Below are 21,429 nucleotides of genomic sequence, written 5' to 3'. Positions count from 1 at the left end.
ACGTGATTTGTCAAGGCAGCTTTGTGGCCTGGTGGGCAATCAGAATTTGCCTTTAGTGGACTGAAATGACCCAGAACAAACTCAGTACTTAATCTGCTTTATTGCTGAAATCAATAAGCAGATCCACGCTAAGTGCTGAAAGTTCTTACGTAGGGAGCAAAAACTAGAAGCGCCTGCTCCTTGAACCTCTCATGTTTTACGGGCCAGAAGTTTTGGTTTATTTGACAAAAAAAAATTGTTAATTTTGTTTCATAACACATACATTAATACGAGGTATTTTCTGTGTGCTAATTCATACATGCAATATCATGAGATTAATGTATCTCAAATACCATCATCCAGAAGGTCCGACACAGCGGTTGGGGACAAATACCCACCCAGATATTCGAGCGGGGACAATGGGGTCTGGCAGAGCCCGACTCTCCAGTTAGGGCTGAGCAACAAGCTAGGCTTCTGGAGACCCCCATCCTAAATAAGGGTTTCTTCCCTTCCTTACAGTGGTAGATCCCAAACATATTCACTGAGGGTTATTTCCAGGTTTTATGATGTATTTAAGGTAAGGAATATGCCAAAAAACTTCAATTAGTTTTCCTAGGGTTGTATTTTTTATTACCACGCAACAGCTTATTTCCCGTGCCGTTTCATGTAACGCCTATAATTACAACTTGTCCTGAAGAGAGTGAAAACATAACAATAGAAATGAGAGCCACGATGGGCCAAAGCTACTCATAAGACAAGGGGTTTATAACTTTGGTAAATTTGGAATAACCCACGAGTTCTGCTCTACCTCTTTGGGAAACAGCCAGAATTCTGCTCTCCATGGGTTTCCCTGGATGAGGAAGAAGTACAAAATAACTTTGTGTGCAAAGCAATCATAAGACATAATGCCATTATACCCATGGAAATTAATATCTTATGACAGACACAGTAAAGAGAGACTTATTGTCAGAATTTGGCTCCAGAGCTGCTTGCCTGTCCATGTGCCTGTTTATACCAATTTTGTTTACTTGATATTGGAGAGTAATCAGAAAAAAAAAGTCATACTGAATTATGGGTGCTGTCAAGTTTTGTATGAAAAGTATTAAAACTTTAAACAAAACAGTCTTCTAAATTCCTGTCCTTCTGGTCCTGCAGTCTTATCTGGCTTTTACACTTTTGTTTAAACTGTTCCTTCCCTTTCTTTTTTTTTTTTTTTTTCTTTCTTTGGAGTTGATTCAATAGCCCAATCTTTTTTTTTTTTTTTTTTATTTCTTGCAGATGTTAAAATGATGAAACCCTCTCTGCCTCTGGAGCAGTGCACAGCAGCCATGACATCTCCTCTGGTCCTGCGTGGAAGGTACGTCGCAGCCTGCTGCTGAAGTGTTATGACATGTCTCTAGCAATCAGAAAGAAAAGCTGGGAAGAGCATGTGACCCAGTGGATGGGATTGGCTTTGGAGTCTGTGGAGTATAATACAGCATGTCGTCACGGACTTGTAGCTGATAACTTGCAGACAAGTATGGAAAAAGATGAGGTTTTGAGCGCGGACCGGAAAGAAAAATGCGCTTCGTTTCCAGAGTGCTGTTATAGCGGAGAGCCGATTGGCTTCCCTGCAAAGCAGCTGGGAAATGTTTCAAAGGAGGTGGATGAAAACGACAACCATGAGGATGAGGAGCATTTTCTGGAGGCCAGCACAGAGACTCTGGTCCATGTGTCTGATGATGATGATGACTATTCAGCACTCAACCTGGATAGCATTAATTGCCACGTCACTGCTGTAGGAAAGGAACCAAAACATGAAGAGGAGAATTTAAATGGAGCAGGCTCCTTAACACAGATGGTACCAACAACAGAGAGTAACAAGACAGCCGAAGCATCTGGAATAATTGGAGATATAAGTAAGGAACCTGGCTGTGACACAGTTCCTAAAAAGGAGATGGAAGAAGACGTTTGTGGCAGTGTTGGCCAAAGCCTGGAGCTTTGTAATTGCGAAGGCTTAAATGAAGTAGTAGATGTAGAGAAAGAAAATCTTTCTAATTCTCCAAATGTGAAAGAAATTATTATGCCTGGGAAGCAGCTGCTTCATACTGCTGTAATTGCACAACAGCGCCGGAAATCTGATGCTTTTAAAGACGGGCTTGGAAAGTCTGAGTGTAATGTGGTAGAGAGTGGGATTTCTTCTGAATCATCCACCAGCGGTGATAGACAACTATGTTCAGCAGTGGAATCCAGCGACTGCCTTATGCAATCTTCTCCTTGCTCTCTCATCCCAGCAGTGGAAAATGGTCTGGATGGAAGTGGTTTCACAGAACCTCAAGTGGCCCCTGAAAACAAATGCCTTTCAAATGTCAGTTCAGCGGAAGACATTCAGTGTTTACATGTAAGGGATCATTTGACCACACAAGACTATTCAGACAGTCAAGTGAAACTGCGCAAAAGAAAGGTAGGATGCTCATAAGCTGCAGAGATTTTTTTCTAATGTTTTCCCCCAATTTCTTATGAAGGTGATTCCCTGACTAACTGATTGGAGATAAAATGTATTTTTCAGCCTTTTTTCAAGAACTTGTCAGATTTGCCTTCAAACGGTTTTGAGAATAATGTGTCTATGCAACAACCAAGTATCACGAGCTCTTTTTAAGGTCTGAAAATGGCTGAGCTATGAATTTGGAAGGTGCCGCATGTTCACTTTATTTTGTATATATATATATAATTTTACATATGTTGTTCAAGGCTAAATGAATAGGTACCTTCTGCGGGTTTGGTTTTATATTTGGTTTTCTGCTGCTATCAGGTATCATTAGCCCTCTTAAGAAACAGATTGTGTCTAGGGGTTTGGAAGCCTTATTGAAAAAAGAGAACAGGGAAAAAGTGCAGCAAAACTTTCAAAGGGAAAAAAAAGAATGGAAATATTTTGCAGTAGTTCTTTGGTTTTCAGCTCAGCCCCATGAGCATATGTTCTTGCAAAAAGAAGTATTGCTGAGTTTGAAACAATGTTTTGTAATTTTAAAGCAACCAGAGCGTTTCACTGTCTACACAGAGCAAGGAAGAATATCATTACAAAACTTTAATGGACACATTCCCTGGCAATAAAACGCCCGTTGGCTTTCGTGGGAGGAGATGTGCTGGCTGTGGCACTACAGAGTTCATCTCAAAGTCTGGCTTTCCCAGCTATGCTGCTTATTCTTGCTAATAACCAATTTGTAATTGTTTACTCCTGTCTGCCTTTTTTAATTTGACATCATCCAACTTCTTTGGTCTGGTGTGTTTTGGTTTTGATTTTTTTTTTTTAATCTGGTTTCTATTAATTGTGTGGTTTGTTTTTTTTCTATCAGCTGTAGTGCCTCAGTAGCTGTTGCACTAAAGCACAAATTCACGTATTTAAAATACTGTCTGCCAACACAGCATCCTGAGCTGTTGGCCATTGCTTCCTCGTGTAAAGCCCTTGTTAGTATTAACATTCAGTTGATAAGGTTGGAAGCTGTAAGTAACTCTTGTAAAAGGTTTCAGAAGGCCTCCAAAGCAAATCTTCTTTTGGTAGTTTGTGCAATCACAGTTAACGTGGTAACTGTTCAACTGACCTTGATGGCTCTGGGTTACACTTAAGAAACAGAAACCTGACTAGCAGTACCAGAAATGTCAAACTTACCCGTCCATAGAAAACAGTTCTAGTTTAGAACAAAAAAAATAAGCAAACAGACATCATGTTTCAGAACAAATTTCAGAACCGTATGCTCAGCTGCTCTACTTTAGCATCTGATTTTTTTTTTTACTAAACATAGTTGCTCATACCGATGTGTGCATTTCGTATCGTTAGCAAGATTAATTTTTATAGTGTAATTTCAAAGTCCTATAAATATTATTTGAAAATACAGATAAGACTTCTTTTTATTGTGTACATATACAGTCACCGTGCTGTGACTGCCCACATTAGCTTTCAGTGTCCCGTGATATATCTTTTAATAGCGTCGATGTTGCTGGTTTCCATGTAGCTCCTTGCATCTTGTTTTGAGGTCACTCGTGAGAATTACATTTGAGAATATGTTTGTGTTTGTGCCATTTAAAAAGAGAGAATATAAAAATTCCAGTGAGGTTAATGGTGAGAAAAACTAAGAAAGGAGACGAGCATAGAAAGGAGCAAAACAAGGAGTTGCTTCAAGGATGGTTGAGAGTAACATGTCTGCAGCAACTGCGAAGCTGTGTGCGCTGTAGAAGGGGATGGAGTCTGTAGGTCTGAAGGAGTGACCTCGTACCACTTTGGTTAAAGCAGCCTTTACCAACAACTGTAAAATGTTTGGCAAAAGGGAAAAGACATGATCTGCTTTTGCTTCTGGTGGTATTTATCTCTAAGTTCGCAGGACTCTTCTACAGACAATGTTCCTGTGTGGGGGATTTTTTCACTTATCTCTAATCATACACTATTTCACAAAAGGCTCTCTGTGTTGGTAATAATCTGTAATGAAAAATGTGCCTATGTTTACAAACTTTCCCTGAAAGCCACTTTTGTAATTTTAACAAAACATTAGAAAAACAACAGACTTGAAACTGAATCCATCCATAAAAGTCAAGTATTTGCTTTGCAGTGACAGGAAGACTTAAGGGATTGGGAACGGTATATAAAACCTTTTCTCTCAAGGTCAGCAGTTCAAACAGCGCATTTAAGGCCTAAAACACACCACTGTCTGATTAATGCTCAGCGTCAATTACAGTTGCACATAAATATGTGCTCATAGAGGTCAGGATATGGGAAAAGGCACACGGAGATGGATTGCTAAAGGTATCTGGGCACCCAAACCTTGGGGTGGCTCCTTGGGGGATCACAGAGAGGTGCTGAACCTCAGGTACTTCCATGACAGTTAAGATCTTACAGCCTTTGAGGAGACATCATTCTGCTTTTGCTGGTACTAAATTCTTCTGAAAACCTGTTCCTCGTTAACATATTTTAAACTGCTTTTAATTGTGGCAACAGAGCATGACCTCCCCTCTTATCTTTAGATCTGCTGCCTTCCAACTGCAGCTGAGGTGAGACGGTGTGGATCTGTTGTGCGCGCTCTGCAGATGAATGCAGCTTTGAGGGCTTAAGGGCTTAAAGTTTAGCGTCTTTGACCAGCACTAGCTCCGTTTCAGTAAATTGCTGTAGTCATGATGGATGTGCTGACACTGAAGATGCTTTTTGCAAACGGGTCCAGCTGTTACAGCATTCTTTGCTCCCTCAAGCCACCAGGGTTCAGATGGTTGACACACAGCACCCTCTTTTCCTTTGCTCTCCCAGAAAGACTTCCTAAGGCTCGGAAATAGGAAGTGCCTGAATTGAAGTGTGAGAAGCTAATGATGTTGGGTCTAATTGAAAGATCCCACAGTGGTCAAGCTTTCCTGGTTTTGTGTTGACTGATAATCAATTCAGTTTATCCACAACATGATGTTGATGGTTATTAATGCTTCAGAGTAGCAGAAGCATAAATGGATTAACTATGTGTGGCTACACCAACTTGACATTCTTGTATGCTTTACTGGCTTAAATAAATTTTAGATTTTAAAATAGTCGCTTCACTTGAGAATTGTACATTCTGAATTTCCAAAGACTGAAATAATCTTTAGAACTAATGAGCGAGCTTTAAAGCTTGGGGAATCCCAACAACTCGCGTGTGTGTTCGCGTGTATAATGCAATAGAGCTTTTAGAGAACAATATCATACAAAACCAGAAAAGTCTTGATTATTGAGAGAACACCAACAAGAGGAGAATATTTAATTACTTATTTAAAATAACGCTTATTTTAAAATGGGAAAAAATGGCCATTACCTTGTAAAGGATCTTGCAAATTTTTGCATGTGCCCCATTTTATGCTTTGTCCAAGCTGCCCATCTCATCAGGCTGAGGGATAGCCAGAAGAATCCCTGCTGGGCAATATTAAGTAGGTGCACAAATGCACCAGAACTCTAATAGATTAATTTAAATTCTTTTTCAACACACAAAAAAGCTATTTCATTCAACATCAGCATAAAAAGGTGGGTTGAAGCGTGTAGTTTCACAATAAGTCCTCACCACTCCCTGAACACAATCACAGTTGTGGTGTTGCAACCTATATTAATTAGTATTTTCTAAATGCAGTTTTTAAAACGAGGCTAAAACAGTGCTTTTACCTGCTGAATCAGTAAAGGAGTCATCATTGTGGGGTTTGACTCTGAATAGTTTGAGTAAAAATCCATGAAATTTAAACCAAAAATGAAACACCAATGAAATCCTCTTCCAAAAGAAATTTTGGCTTCTTTATTTCATTATTCTTGCACACCCCACCCACCCCCCCCAATTTCATATTTTATGCCTAGAGATTGTTCCATATAAACGGGGAGGAAACAGCTGGAGAACTAGCTGTGACTGTTCATTTCTGTTGTAAGATAATGTTATATCAACTATTATTTTTAATAAAATGCAAAGTGATCCATGACTGTGGGGAAAAAAGTGAACAACGAAACCACGATATATAACAGCAAGGAGCATTGGGCTTAATTCACAGGGGATTGTAATATCCCTGCATTAAAGGAAAAGGGGAGATGGAGCATTGAAAAGCATTCTGCATGCAAAAAGATAGAATTACTATTAATAGGCTTTTTAATAAGGCTCGGGAGGTTGTAATTAATATTTTAAAACAAAATTCAATCCACAGACAAGCTTAGCAAGATAATACCAGAAGACTGAGGGGAGAAAAAAAAACATCTGTGAAACGATAAACAGATCTTTCACTGAATATACACAAACACATAAGAAGTATATTCTGATTTGATCCAGAGTAAATGCAGAAAACATTCCTCACGTTTTTGGGCTGCTTTGATACCATGCAGTTTAATACCTGAATATCAGAAGGGAAAGAACTGAATTAACATACACAAGTGAACAGTTACATGTCAAAATTGTTAGTTACCTGTTGAATTGTTTTTTTAGTTTGGATAAGGGATAGACTCTTGCATGCCTTTACACTTGCAGTGAAACACAGTTTACTGAAAATCTGTCATTCATTGCAATAATGGAATACTTTTCTACCTCCTATGTTTTTTTATTCCAGACTGTAATGATTAAAGACAACAAAAATTTGCTGCCCTGAATAGCAGCCTTTTTCTCAGGCATCTCAAAGCAACATTTCTCTGCAATGCTTAATATTGCTGTTCTTTTCATTAACCGGAGGAGGAACCAGGTTCTAGAACTGCTCAGTCACTGGAGAGAGGCTTCTGTCACAGTAATTTTTTGATAGGTCCATAGAAAGAGTTTTGGAGTAAATCTTCCAAAAACAAACTCTCTTGGACTTAGAACTCAAGTTCAAAATAGTTAAGACGAACTTTGGATCAGCATTTGAAGTTCTGGTTGCTTATCTAAATTAAGTATTTATTCTGGGGTTCTTTTCCAATGTGAAACTTCTGGTTTGCTACAGAGACTTTTGATTAAAATTATTAATAAATTCAGTGAGATTAAAGATGATAAAGTACTGGCAAATTTACTGCACAAAGTGCAATGAAATAAGAAATCGATACATAATGAATGGTTTCAGGATATGTAATTAATGTATTGTGCCTGGTGAGTTGAAGTTTGTTACGTCAGCTGTATTCCTTCCAAGAAAAAGTATAACCTAGAATACTGGTTCAGGAAGGGATAACTGGGGTACCAAACTAATTAGAGTATGTGGGATGAATTTTATCAGTTTTTCTTCACAGGTAACCTCAGACTGCAGTTCAGTCTCATTAAAACATTTTGCTTATCTGTCACTGGGAAAGGAATGAAGTAAACAAACGTTTCAGTGTACAAATTCCCCATCTCTCTTCTGTGAGACTTTTGCTTTTAATATTTACTACTTGCAATTCTTCATGGTGGGCCTGCTTAGAAGCTTTCCAGTTTCAAACTGCCTGATGTTATCTCAAAGTCATTCCTGCAAGGCTGAAGAGTATAATAGTCAGAGCTATTTCTAATGCTCACTATTATTGCTGCTATTTTAATCCAGATTTCTAGATTAAATGGTATATGGTCTGCAAAGGATACTTAAGGACACAGCTAATGTCAGCACGACAGCAGCAGCCAGTGTCAATGAGATTAATTTAAGAAAAAGATTTTCAGAAGGACGGCAGTGAACGTAGAAGGCAACCCAGGTAGAAGGTCACCTGGGGTGACACAGGACTTTGTAGCAGCGCCTTTCCCCCACATGAAAGCTGTGAATTTTTAAAGCATGGGTTTGCATTTTCTGTACTGTTACAATAAAGTTTGTTTCATTATTTCGTCGATTATAATTATACTAATGTGAGAAAACAAAAAAATTGCTTAGTTGGATTTGTGCCTTTCCGTCTGTATTTGCTACTTGAGTGTTATGCTTGCCCAGGAGATGTGAAGGCTGACTCTCTTCCGTTATGATCCGTAATAAATTCTGTTTTACAAGGCTAAAACTATGCTTTTTATGGAGAGTTAGAAAGTTAGGTTCTTCCAGGAGCTTCTGCTTGTATCGCCCTGTAAATTGACTCCGCAGGAAGCCTGTGGAGCCGTGCCTGTTGGCTTAGTCCTCCCAGTAAGGTACCTGGGAGAAGTAGTAGGAAAGATTCCAAAAAAAATCGTAAGAGCTACCTATTTTACAGAAATGGTTTCCTTACGATTTTTCCCCTGCCATCTCTACTGCTCACACTGCATAATCCTTTTCAACTGAGCACTCACTTGTCAGCATTAGATTCTTATTTAAAAAGTAATGTGAGTTTGTTGTGAACAATAGTATCCAACACTTTAAATCTTTTTCTTATTTTAACGCTGTTAAAATACCAGAGACTGAGTTTCCAGACTTTTCACAAGTATGTCTTTCTGACGTCTTAATCTCCCTTTACCTCAATTCTGTCTTCGTTCAATGGGGATAATTTAATGATTAGTTCGTTTTTCCTATCGATTTTTAATTTAGCTTTTAAGACTCTTAAAGTGTATTTTTTTTAATAGTTCAGTAGAGATCCAGTCTAAACTATTATTACGTAAGTAGTAATATGTAGGCTTTTCAGTGATGCACACTTGTTAGTGTTGTGTTATAACAATAACTCAGTTCAGCATAGGAACGACAAGCACAGAAGATAAAAGTATGAATAAAAGCAACAAGAATATGCAGGAAATCTTAATTAAAAATGGAAACATGCATTTTGCTGTATCCTGATTTTGTCATAGGGAATTAAATTTACCTTCTTCTGAGATTCAGTCTTCAGATGTGTGTCAGCCAGAGGAAGGTGACAGCTCTAAAAGTTGGTGATTTTCAAAGTTGGTTGTCTTTAATTGCACCTTTGCAAAATATGATGTATAAATGCATTCATTTCCCACAGTTTACGTTTTCCCATTGACTATTTTTTAAAGATATAAAGTCTTGCGAATATTCTAGTGGAGCAATCCAGCAACTAGGAAAAAAAAAAAAATCTGCGTTCTCTGTTTATAATGATCACTAGAAATTCTGAAAATATGGAAAACAATGAATGTTGTTTGGATGGTTGTAGGAGACCAAGGCTTCAATGCTTCAGGATGGTCACAGGAGACCGAGACTTCATTGCTTAAATCTAGACATTAAAATATGATTAATGGAAGTCAGTGGAACTACTGGGTTTTTAGAGTATGTTTAAGTGCCTTGCTGAACTTTGGTGTTATAATAATTTGTAATTGCAGAAACTACAGAAGCTAGTTACTACAGAAGCACTATCACAGCAAAATTACTTTCAAATCATATGGTTCTTTAACTATATTTCCTGTACAATTCAGACCTGCGTTTATACTGGAAGAGCTTAATTTTCATATAAGGAGGTGAATAATATAAACTTGGCATCTAGGGAATATTTTTTTCTTGGCTTTCTGGAGGACAATGGCAAATGCAAATATTGGAAACCTGATAATTGCTTTTTAAAAATGATCATTCAAACAACAGAAATCTATTTGATCATGTATGAAATTTGGGTTTGCTTTTGTTCCATTTCTGCATGTCTTGTCATTTTCAGACTTTCTAAAGTTTTTCAGAGTTTTTCAGACTTTCTAAAGGTTTTAGGAAAGAGCGTGGATCTGTTTTTCCAAACTCATAACATGAATATGAACACCATCAAAAATTGATGAGGGATCCTAAGCCACAACAGCTTTTTGAAAGGTTAGTTGCTACCCACACGTCTCAGAGCTACAGTCTGTAGTATTAGTACAGTGGGCAGCTATTACTGAGATCCACAGTTGCTTCACCACAAAGAATTTGCTGCATTTGCACATTGCTATTAAATGGTCATAATTTTGAAGGCATTGGGAAGAATCTGGCAGGAGCTGCAAGTAAAGCAAAACAAATAGTATGATTTCTTTAAAAAAACTGAAACCTTCTTGGCCGTCATGAATATTTGTTTCTCTTTTCTGGATTGAAAACTTGCTTCCTAAATTTGCCATTTAATAACGAAGATGTGTTTCAAAAATACAAATGGACTAAAACAGTTGGATCTAATTTTTTTTTAAATTATGCATATTATCTATGGTAATTAGTAGGACGCGGTGGTCATAAAGCACTCCTATTATTGTGATTAGATGACCATGAATTTACTCTGTTGCTCTCACAAAAATATGTATCATAAATATTATCTCCATCTGGGAAGCTGAAGAATGCTTTCCCACAGACTTCCTTTGTGTTTGGACTGAACTATGATGTATTTCAAACAATCTGAAAAGTATTTAAAACAAGCTCAGAACAGGATGGGATGATTGCCAGGCCATTACAGTATAACCTTTATGCAAATTTTACTTTGACACATTTTTGTGACAGCGTTCAGCAATAAATTTTAAAGGCTGCCAGCGTTGTCTAGACTGCAAACCAAAGGACTGTTGCACATGGAGTTATGCTTTAGTTGGAGTTTAGCTACCTAAAATGGTCATGAAAGTATTTGTATTTATACACGGTTCATAGTCACGCAGTATCACTTCACCAAAGTGATATTACACACTTCCAGGAATCAATGTAGGCAGCTTTCGTTTCATGCAGTTTATACTCATAAATTTCTAATTTTGTCCAGGTTCGTAATAATTGGCTGGAGAAAACCCTTTTTAAAACAGTTTTTGTTGTTGTTTTTCAAATTAATCTTTAGAAAGTTGTGATTGGTAAGGGCTGATTATTTGCTGGTTTCAGTCTATAAATTCTCAGTTGTGGGTCATGTTAAACGGGCCAATGATCACTTCCAAAAATGACAACAGATTGGTAATTAACTCCACGTTTTTGAGGGAAGCTGTCTTGGAAGAAATGAATGGGCATAGTACGCAGAACCCAAATTTAACAGTTTAGCAAACGGGAAGTGGAACTAAAACCATCGGGCAAAACCTTCTGGATTCCATGGCATGGCAATCCACAACACACTTTTCCATTGGTTAGAGAAGAATTTTAAACAGAAAGGACTTTGATTCATAGAACTGTTCACCTGTCGCTCTCACGAGCGTGTAACGTTCGGTTTGAGTTAACGATGGAGTGAAAAGAGAGAGATCCGCGAGGCAGACGGAGATGCAGCCTCCATCAAAACCTGGCAAACACAGCAGTAACCTGGAAAACCAGCATTAGAGCACCCCCACCTATATTAAAGAGCCTTTGAAGCCATAGCTAGGGCAGGGCAGCTCGTCCAGCACAACCTTCTGCTGCAGCCACGACCTGTGCTGAAAGCAAAAGCTTTTCTGTTCACGGTGCTGTGTCTGAGGAGGAGGCCAGCTCCGGGGCTTGAGGTTTTACAAGCAGCGAGGTCTTTGCCACTGCCATCGAGGCGTATTTGGCCGTGGTGGTACGGTCGAAGTCCACAGGTATCTCGCCAATTCCCACGCAGTAGTTTTAAAAGCACACAAGCGAAGAGAACCTCCCCATGGGCTGAACTTCAGCCGGGTGGGAGCCGTTCTCAATGTGTTTTCCACCGGGTTGTTTTTTTGTTCGTGGTGGTTTGGTTTGTTGGTTGGTTTTGGGTTTTTTTGTTGTTTTTTTTTTTTTTTTCTTGCTTCCTGTCATGTTCGTACGTATGATTGAAGCACCTAAAAATGTGTTGCTCATGCTTACGTCCTTCTGCCGCTCTCTCTGAATGGCAGCATGGGCGGTTGATAAAGACAAAGGGGGTCTATGCCACAGATAGGGTGTGTTGAATATGGCTTTACAAAATGAAACAATACCGTTTCTGCTGCCAAAAACTGCTCCAAGCTCAAGAGGATATGGCCTAAAATGGTTATGAATTCAAATTTAGAGGGATATTCTTCCTTCTATGAAAAAAATCCAGGCAGCGCAGTACAGCCTCTCTCTATATGTATGTGTGAGTGTCTGCGTGCGCTGGGGTAAATGCACGGCAAATGTAAACCAGATCCTTGCTCTCCTTCATAACTCTGTCACAGCTGACGTCTAATGCTTTTACAACAGTGGAACATAAGGAACTCGGCTTATGGACACTGCGTTAATGAAAAATTGGCTCACTGTAACGTGAGGATGTCCTTCGATAATGTGCCATATTACAGCAATAACTTTCATATCTTAAGTTTCACATTGTTTTTGTAGTCTCACCTTACACAAGGGTTAGAATGAAAACGCAATATGTAAAATATTTATGTTAAATGGAAGTTTATTTATCCTTTCCTGTAAGATGCCTCCTTCCCAAAGATTTTTGCACACAGCAGGTTCAATTAAACAAAGGTTTCTATTTGGATATCCTGAATGTCTTATTCATTTGGATGGGTTTGCTTCAACATAAAATGTATCATCTAATATACCCATTCAAAAAAAAAAAAAAACTTTAAGGAGTTGATTCTGTTCTTGTACTACATGTTTTAATCTCTTGGGGGGTATCCTCAGCCTTCTTAAAAAAGATGGTTTGCATGCGCTAATAAACATTCATACGTGATTCATGGCTGTTTGATATGAAGGCATGAAATTCATGAAAAAATTCAGCAGTGCTAAAGCTCGTGGCTTGTGCTGCATGTAATTTTAGCTTCAAAATATTTTAAAAGCTGACATCTTTACTGCATTGAAAATGAAAAAGCGTGGCCGCAAGCAAAAATCTGGGAATGTAAACTAAACTACTTTCCTACATCCAGATTTTCTGAAGCATTACACTTCTGATAAACGCCGAGCTGTATTTATCTCACACAAATTTAGTAGTGAGTGACTGTATCTGTGTATCACACCTCACTGTATCTGCTGAATTTATTCCAGCATGGTAAGCTCACCTGTTTACAAATATTCTCTGCTGCTTGATAGATGATGACAAGATGATGTGGGCGATGAGCAGTGTCCTGCTTAGGATTTACACTTACATGGGAAGTAAAATAGCCACAGAGTGTATGAGAGAAGAAATAGGACAAAAAAAGACGGGGATATTGAGAGACTGGCTTACAGGTGGCATAAGAGTGGAAAATAAGTAGGTGAAAATTAATTGCTTTTCCACGTAGTGTTCATTCAACTCTTAATTGCACTAACTTTCTCAGCTCACGAAAACAACTCCCCGTTGATCGGTTTGTCTGTCTCCAAGCCTTCCTCAACACTGCCAGAACAGAGTCAAAGACAATTTGGGGAGAAATGTCTGCACCTTGACGAATATTCGTGTGGGTAAATATTCTTCAGGCCTTGTAATTTAGCACATCTCACAAACGTTTTATTAAGCTTACAACAGTCATATTGTAATTCTTAGTGTAGGATCTTTTGCAATATCTGTTTTAAATCAATCGATTGTATTTTTGCAGACTGAAGCCTATGGATGGTTATGACTGTGGGGAAATCAGCTTTAATCAGATTCAGAAGAAATACATATATTCCTGAATTTTGCTCTCTTGGGAATAGTAACAGAAGCCTCAGATTAGAATGTCAATTAATTTTTTTTCTAGGTCATCCACACTCTGTCAGGCAAAAATCCTTCTTCATCCTACCCATTCTCCTCTAGTCAGCGTGTTAAGATCACTAATTCTTCCCCCTCGTTCCTGCCTTCCCAGAAATGCTTTGATTTTATTCCCCTCCCCTTATTTCACATCCTAAGCTCAGTGTGGCAGTATTAAACTTGTTAGCCTTTTGGAGCTTACGCGTGTGTAAGGTAAAGATCACTCGGTGACATGAGAATACTGAGTATCTTTCTCCTTGCAAGCGTCGGCGTTTCACAGGGTTTGGTTTCAGGTTTAAGGCAGCAGCCGAGCAGAGCCGTGAAGTCACACGATCAGATTAGGAAGGGAATACGAAGTTGTTGGAGAAAAGGGTGAGCGGCTTCCACGTCTCTCGCTCCGCTTTGGTATGAGGGGGAGAGCTGTCCCCAACTCCCTCAAGAGCTAGTTTTCTACTGGTGATAATAGTTCCTCCTCCTCCCCTTGCCCGGCACTCGTTTCTACGGTTGCACAAAATCTCTGCTCAAATCTATTTATAAGACTATTCGACAAAAACCTAACGGTTTTGAGTCTTTTTCACAGCTGCCTTAGCAGGTACGGCCTGCAGTGACTTGGTCCCTGATTCTGGGCTTCCTCTCTCACTCCTTTCCATTACGCTTTGTCCATGGAGGACAGGCTCTCTTGTGTCAGCGGCATTGCCTCATGAAGCATAATAATGTTTAATAAAGTTTAAATGTCAGCGTTGTTAGTCATTGATGATTGTCTTAGGGCTTAAATAGAAATTTCTTATTTTCTAGCTGCTGTGTTCAGAGGGAGTGTTTACCAGCAGCGAAGTATAATTGCGGAGCTTTGATCTTTGCTTTGAGACTTCTTTTCAAGTGTAAAGAAAACTCATCTATGCTGAGAACGACATTAGAGGCTATTTCTGGAGTTAAACCAGGATTCCGAAGGTGAAAGGACACTTCTCCAGCTCTCTCAACAAGTCCCTGGGAAAGTTAAAAATAAGTCTTGCTGAAAAAAAAAAATTTGGCACTTGTTATTTGAGAAAATTTCTTTATTCCAGGAACTGCCTCATGTAGCAGAAATTTATTTACCATCTGTGTAGACTTGAAAAATTTTCCATCTTACCAGATACACAACTGAAATAGAAACACATTTTCCGTCCCTATGCTTTCCACCATCCTCTGCTTTAAGAGAGTGCTGCTGTAAAGACTTATGAAATTTTTGTGTTGGCCAAAGAGGGGTAGCTCAACTATAGCCCATCTGTCAAACACTGAAGTTCTGGTTGTGACCTCTAATGATGTCACTTTACTGTTGCTAAAGTAAGGGGGGAGGGAAAGGAGGAGTTCACGGACTCAGCAGCTGAACATATATGTTTGTTAGAATTATTTTTACAGTTGTTTTAATTACTGTTACAGTACTGACTTCTAATCAAAAAATAGTCACTTGAGAAATTAATGTTTGAGTACAGATGTACTTCCTTAATTTCATAGCTCTGCATATGCAAGGGGAGAAAAAAAGGGTTAAAAAAAAAAAAAGGCTGAAACTTGAAGTAACTCGTCCTTTCAAATACAAAGCAACCTTTCTGTTTGTCACTGCATATCGCTCCTGAGTAGTGATATGAATACGTAGACCAGAAACCAACACAAGCGATTCCTGGGAGCGAGAAAAGAGAAAGGAGTTCAGAAAGAGATGTCAGGGTACATAAACTTAACTTTCATTTGCAGTTCCTGGTTTGTTGGTTTGGTTTTTTCATGTATTCTGTGGATACATTTTGCTTTTGCTTTTATGCCCACTGAGGATCCTCAGGAACGGTGGGGGCTGATTCTTATTTGATGCTTAGGTGTCTTTTGATCCCATCTGCCAAAATAGTACTTGTGTGAGTAACAAGCTTGGTGTAAAATGCAGGCGTCAAAAGCTTCCTTTTTGAAATCCAGCAGTCTGAAACTATCTGCCATTTTTATTATCATTGCATTTTTTTCTGCCTTATCTATTTTTACCTGCCTCGGTGGTCATTATGTTTGGGTGAAGGGGCTTATCACAGATGCTTTTGCTTTCGTAATTCTGAGTCTTTGGACTAGTAAAATTGTATGAGATGTGACATTATTTTGACTACAAGTGTTACCAAACCCTTTAATTTAGCAAATTTGATCTGTAGTTTAAGCTGCATTCTGTCTATTTTTTTTTTACTTTTGTATAACTTTTCTATTTGACTGCATAAGGCAGGAGAGCTATTTTATATTTGAGCAAAATCATGCAGTTGTGAAAGTGAACAGGTGTGAATTTTAGGCTGTTCTATATTCTTTCCAATCGTTGCTAAATCATCTGCAGTCCTAAAATGAGGAATTAGAATTTATAGTCTCAGCACGCAACTGCACGTGTTACTCAACAACCAAAATTTGAAAATGCTTCCCAAAGAAGCAAAAGTTTTTCACATCATTTTTGTTAGGTTTAGTTAGGTTTGTTCTAGTGTGTTAAGGCATATATGTGCCTTACACAGATGTTTTAGTTTGGGCCAGGAACGTGCTTTTGAAGTGAGTTTGCCGATTGGTGTGGCATAAAGCATGATAAGTGACATGATGAAAGACGTGAGATAGCGAGATTCAGTGTGGATTGCCTGATTTGATAGCTGCGTGGCTGACTTGGTAGATGCTAATGCAGTGCTTCACAAAGGAAAAATGTATTTTAGTATTGCCAATAGCCAGGGGAAATTTTGCAGATATTAGGAAGAAAGAAAGGGTGTCGGTGGGTAGCAGATTCGTGTCTGCACAGTGGAAGAGGTTTGAATTGAAAGACTAATTATCAGATGTAGTCACAGTACTATACGCTCCCATCACTTGCAACGTGAAGACGTCTGACTCTGTCCTCTACCGTGACCCAACTGGCTGCAAGATATGCAATTGTTATGACTGGACAACTTTACCAACAAATCTTCTGAAGACAGATTTTCAAAAGAGGTCAGTGCATTACAGTTTCCTTTTAGGTGAATTTGATAAATATTCCCTGGTAGAAGAATATGGGCTTCTGACTTGAGGTTAAAATTTAGTCTCTAAACAAACTGGGCAGTCTCTCGAGATGTTCACAGTTTTCGTTTCAGCTCTCTGAAACATATCAGATCCAATGTAATACTAGTGAAGAATATTTCCCCCCCCATACTTGCGCTTTCTAGTTCTCTCACTAATTCCCAGTAGTCTTGTGGTAATGCGTTCATTCTGCTGGCCAGCTGTTCGGCTCTCCGTGAATGCATCCTCCTCATGTGCATTTCCCAGCGTTTTACAAGTCAGTGTCCCATTCCACTTCAACATAAAACTTTTTGGAAAACAAAACTATATACCACTGGGGATGTGGACAGGGAAGGTAATGCAAGCGTAAGCAAACTCGGTCTGAATAAGTAATGAATGAGGAAATAACAAATATTATACGCCATAAGCACTAAACTGCTCTTCATGTGCGTTTGAAATAGAAATAGAGAGAGACTGTGTCTTGTATACCAGGGATTTTTTCTCTCTGACACAATTAGCTTTCTTTTGCTTTTCTTAATTACTGCGTGCAGTAGGCCCTTTAGCATTAGCCCACTAGTATTAGCTTCGGTCTTTGTTAAGGGCAGAATTGTGAGCCTCAAAGGTAAGGTTTGTCTGTACAAGGGGAATAGAAAGTGTATGAGCAGACTAAAACAGAAATAGTTGATTTGTTCCCTCTTGGAACACATTTCTCACCAAAAATGGCTTGTGGGATTATTAAACACCAAGTGTTAAGGCAGCTGAAAATAGGGATGGTTTTACCCCTGGTATTACCCTAGATTCAAAACAAAAGAGAAATTCAGCAGCTAGAAATCATTGCTCTCTCCTGATCATCCCAAGGCAGTTGGGGCGGGGGGGGGGGGGGGGGGGGTTAATAAAAAATGCAAAGGAAATGTTTGTCTTCAGTTTATTTTAAGACTCACTCTTTGTTTATTGTGTGGCCTAACATTTGATTCTGTGGTATACAGTGCTCGGGTTCAATTTGAAACGTAATTCTGCACAGACAGGGAAAAAAACTGCTGTACATAGGATTGTGTAATAGTAAGCATAGTTTGTAGTGGGTATTTTGGATTTGGGCCATCTATCTAATTTGGGTGCTCTCTCTTCATTAACACCAACTGAGATTTACACCCCGGCCACAATTCCAGCAGGGACAGCAAATGTGGGCTGTGACTTAACCCAGTAATGCACGAGGGGGCTCTGTGTCGAGAGGAATCTATGGCATCTACTTGATTACGTTGTTGGTCATTCTCTGCCTGAGTGGTTCCCATTACCCCATGACAAATACTGAGATTTGTCTTCTCTACCATGACCAAAGCATAAAATCTTCTACCTTTCTCTGGGGGTCTCCATGCTGTATGCATATGTATTATGTGGCAGTGGTTTTGATCATTTTTGGCAGTGTGTGGAACAGTTGCTTTGTGATTATATCACTTCACATGTTCTGTAGGGAAATAAGATAAGCATTCATTTGTTCTAGTTCAGTCTGTCCTGCAGAAATGATCTCCACCTGTGTATTACTTGTGTTTTAAAAGGCAGCGTGAGAATTTCTAGAAATAATTGTTGTAGAACCTTTTTATGAAAAACAGTATGTAATATCACATAATCTCCAGTAAACACCCTACCTTTTTGAGTTGTTGTTTAGAGAATCTAACAGAAACTTAGCCGACTGGGAGAACAGTTACTGATAATAACAATAGTGCAACCATGAATAAATCAAAACAGAGAAATCATCTTACTGATTCTCAATCAAAGTCAGAGCTGGTGTTGGGGTTTGGGAGTTCCTTGAATTCTGGCACTTTGTTAAATCTTGAGTGTATAGCATGCAGGCAAAATAAGTATTTTATTATTATGCATATTTTCAATAGGCACTAGAATCACGTTAAATATGTAACTTATAAAAGGAATATCCCAGCTGAAATAATATAATGTACAGAAACAAGAGAAAGACAGTAGGAAAAGAGTTTGGCTGTGTTCTGGGGATATTTGCGAGCTTAAGCCTATTGACTGACCTTTGGTAGCCAGAAATTTCGAATTACCAGTGAAATCTGTTAATAAATAACCATTTAATTATGCTTTTCAATTAAAGGTTTCCTATGGAATAAAATAGGAGTCGATCAGCTCAGATTGGGATATGTGATCTTTTAGGAGTGCTCAATCAGAGCACAGAAGTAATCTACTTCTGCCAGACATTTAAAGAGGGTTGTCTTGGCAGTCTGTGGAGCCTTCCACGTTTCCTTGGTTTCATTGAGCATCAGAAAAGATGCTTTCTAACTGCGGATGGAGATATTTCTGATGGGTTATACCTAAGGTCAAACGAACCGCCGCGCCTGGGACAGGGTATGGCCATCTGCATGGGGCGGCAATGGCAGCACAAAGGCTGTATTGGCGAGGAGGATGTAGACAGAAAAATGACAGATCTGGAAGAGTGCCCATTTATCACTTACTCCCGTACCCTCACTATCCATATCCACGAAAGTCATACAGAAGAATCCTGTTCTTTGTCCCTCGGTGGATTCACTGGACATGACAATTTCTCTATAACGTTCTAATAAACAGTAAAAGGGGTTTGTGACTATGAGAAAATATACTGATAGAAGGACAGAGAAAAAAAATATAAAGAAACAGGTCTCCAGCGATAACGTTTTACTGAAATGTACTGCTTCATGGGAGCCAGAGCTCCTACAATTAGGCAGTCTTTGCTAAATTACGCTGCAGTGGAATTTACTAACCAGAAAGATAACACTTGTTCCTTGAAAGAAAAATTCAAAAGATTTGATAATTAGGTCTCAGAAGAGTTCATTGGTTATTTTACAGCTGTGGAAAAAACAGTAGAGACCTTATTTATTGACCTAGCTATCTGATAAATCAGGAAGAGATCAGTGTCATGGAATCTTTTTGAACAGACCACCTCCTGACACTGGGAAAGATCCAGATGAGGTCAAAACCCTCAGCTTCCTGTCTCAGAGAGGAAAAGGAGAAAAAAAATCTGATAAACATAAAGCCACACAGAGCTGCTTTGGAAATCTCTAGAGATGAAGGGAGCAGGGGAAGAACGTTTTAAAAAAATCCTCTTGTTAAATGTAGAAAGACAGTACGTGCATTCAGTAACTATCAAGAAAACTCTGATTTACATTTTTTTCCAGTTTGATTACACTGTCAGAACTGAGCCTTGAAACATGAGAATCAGTAATGAAACATCCCCCAACAGACGCAATCATAGCGACACGCAGTCATTACCCCACTAACCAGATCGTTAAATACACTTCTAAACGTTACCGCTCCAGGGAAGGATCGGAGAAGCAGGGTTAAAAGCAGAGGGGAACTTAGCCCAGCGGCCAGCGCTGTTGCTTAGGTCAAGTCCTGCTTTATCCTTGGGAAAAACGCTTATCCTGCCTATAATTTTCACATCCTTAAAATGGAGTTAATATCTTTTTCTCTTGTCACGTGTAACGTGGGTTGGCTGTATTAAAGATGCACTGAAATGTTCTATTAATAGGATCTGTGCAATCACCTCAGATACATAGGTGGAAATGCCTCAGGAGCCTTAAAAACTATCTTTCAGAGCTGCAATATGGCTCCTGCTTGTTACACTGCCTGCCATTATGTATTCAAACTCACAGTTTGTTCCCAGTGAGGACAAGTCTCCCATTCTTGCGGTGCCCATGCTTTAAAATCAGGTTTAGATGAAATTAAACAGTCCCACATGAAATGACTTGTAGGTGTCTCTTACTCATTTGCATGTGTTTTCTCTCTCTCTAACGTCTCCATACAGTAATTTGAGGAAACTTTTCCCAGTGCCTTTTTCTGTCATTCTTCTCCATAAGCAAGTGTTCCTTTCGGCTCTCTATTCATATCTCCGTTCTTTTTAAGAATAGCATAAAAGTTCAGCCTTTTGGGGGGGGGGGGTATACAAGTATCAATATGAATATTGAACTTAATTGCATATTTAGCGATACTTATCCTTCTGAGCATAAACATCTCCTGAGCAACTGAGCCCTGGACAAGAGAAAAACAAAGTCTCAGAATGAAAAGGCTTCTCCTGGGCATGGCTGCCCTGGATGATACACAGAGCAGAAGGAAGCAAATCAGTCTGGAGAAATCCGAATTTTGTTGCTAGCCAACTCTCAGCTACTTCAAAGGGCCTCGGATTTCACCTACGGTCATCTAGTTATCTGGGCCTGATAATAAGATCTATTATCGCATTTTTTAAATGAAGAAGAGCCAAATGGTATTTTGCTCATGTTAATAAACACACTTGACTTGGTGAAACAGATGTATTGGCATTTATGTGTCATGTTGATATGAGTCAGAGGAAACAGGATTTAACTCAAATAATGATGGAACTGCAGTTTATAAATATTTTCTTTGAAATTCTAGAACGATTATGCATTTATCTTTTTCCCACAAGTAGAAGGACATGTTTGATAATAGTAACATTTATTTTAATCCTAAATTTCTGTACAGGAAGAAATATTTTTAGATTCCAAATGTCCTGTTCTTCAAATGGCGCAATCACCAGTCCACCACCGCTCACTATAAGGTGCCTTGAATGAACCTGAAGTTTGCTGTGGTTTTGGTGGTGGTGTTCC

At 38.9% G+C, this 21,429-nt stretch overlaps 1 protein-coding gene across 1 annotated transcript in view; it reads left to right on the top strand.

The window, feature by feature from the left end:
* Positions 1-21,429, top strand: part of DLC1 (DLC1 Rho GTPase activating protein) — a 238,514-nt gene that overhangs the window by 15,023 nt on the left and 202,062 nt on the right. The window contains exon 2 of the mRNA XM_082483152.1: positions 1,258-2,422. Within this exon, the coding sequence (XP_082339278.1) occupies positions 1,370-2,422 (1,053 nt within the window). The 5' untranslated portion in view covers positions 1,258-1,369. The remainder of the gene's footprint in view (positions 1-1,257; positions 2,423-21,429) is intronic.

This window comes from Vanellus vanellus (assembly GCF_965231255.1).
Source record: "Vanellus vanellus genome assembly, chromosome: 4".
Lineage (NCBI taxonomy): Eukaryota > Metazoa > Chordata > Aves > Charadriiformes > Charadriidae > Vanellus > Vanellus vanellus.
The sequence above is the reverse complement of the archived record's forward strand: the minus strand, read 5'-3'. Positions and strand labels throughout refer to the sequence as shown.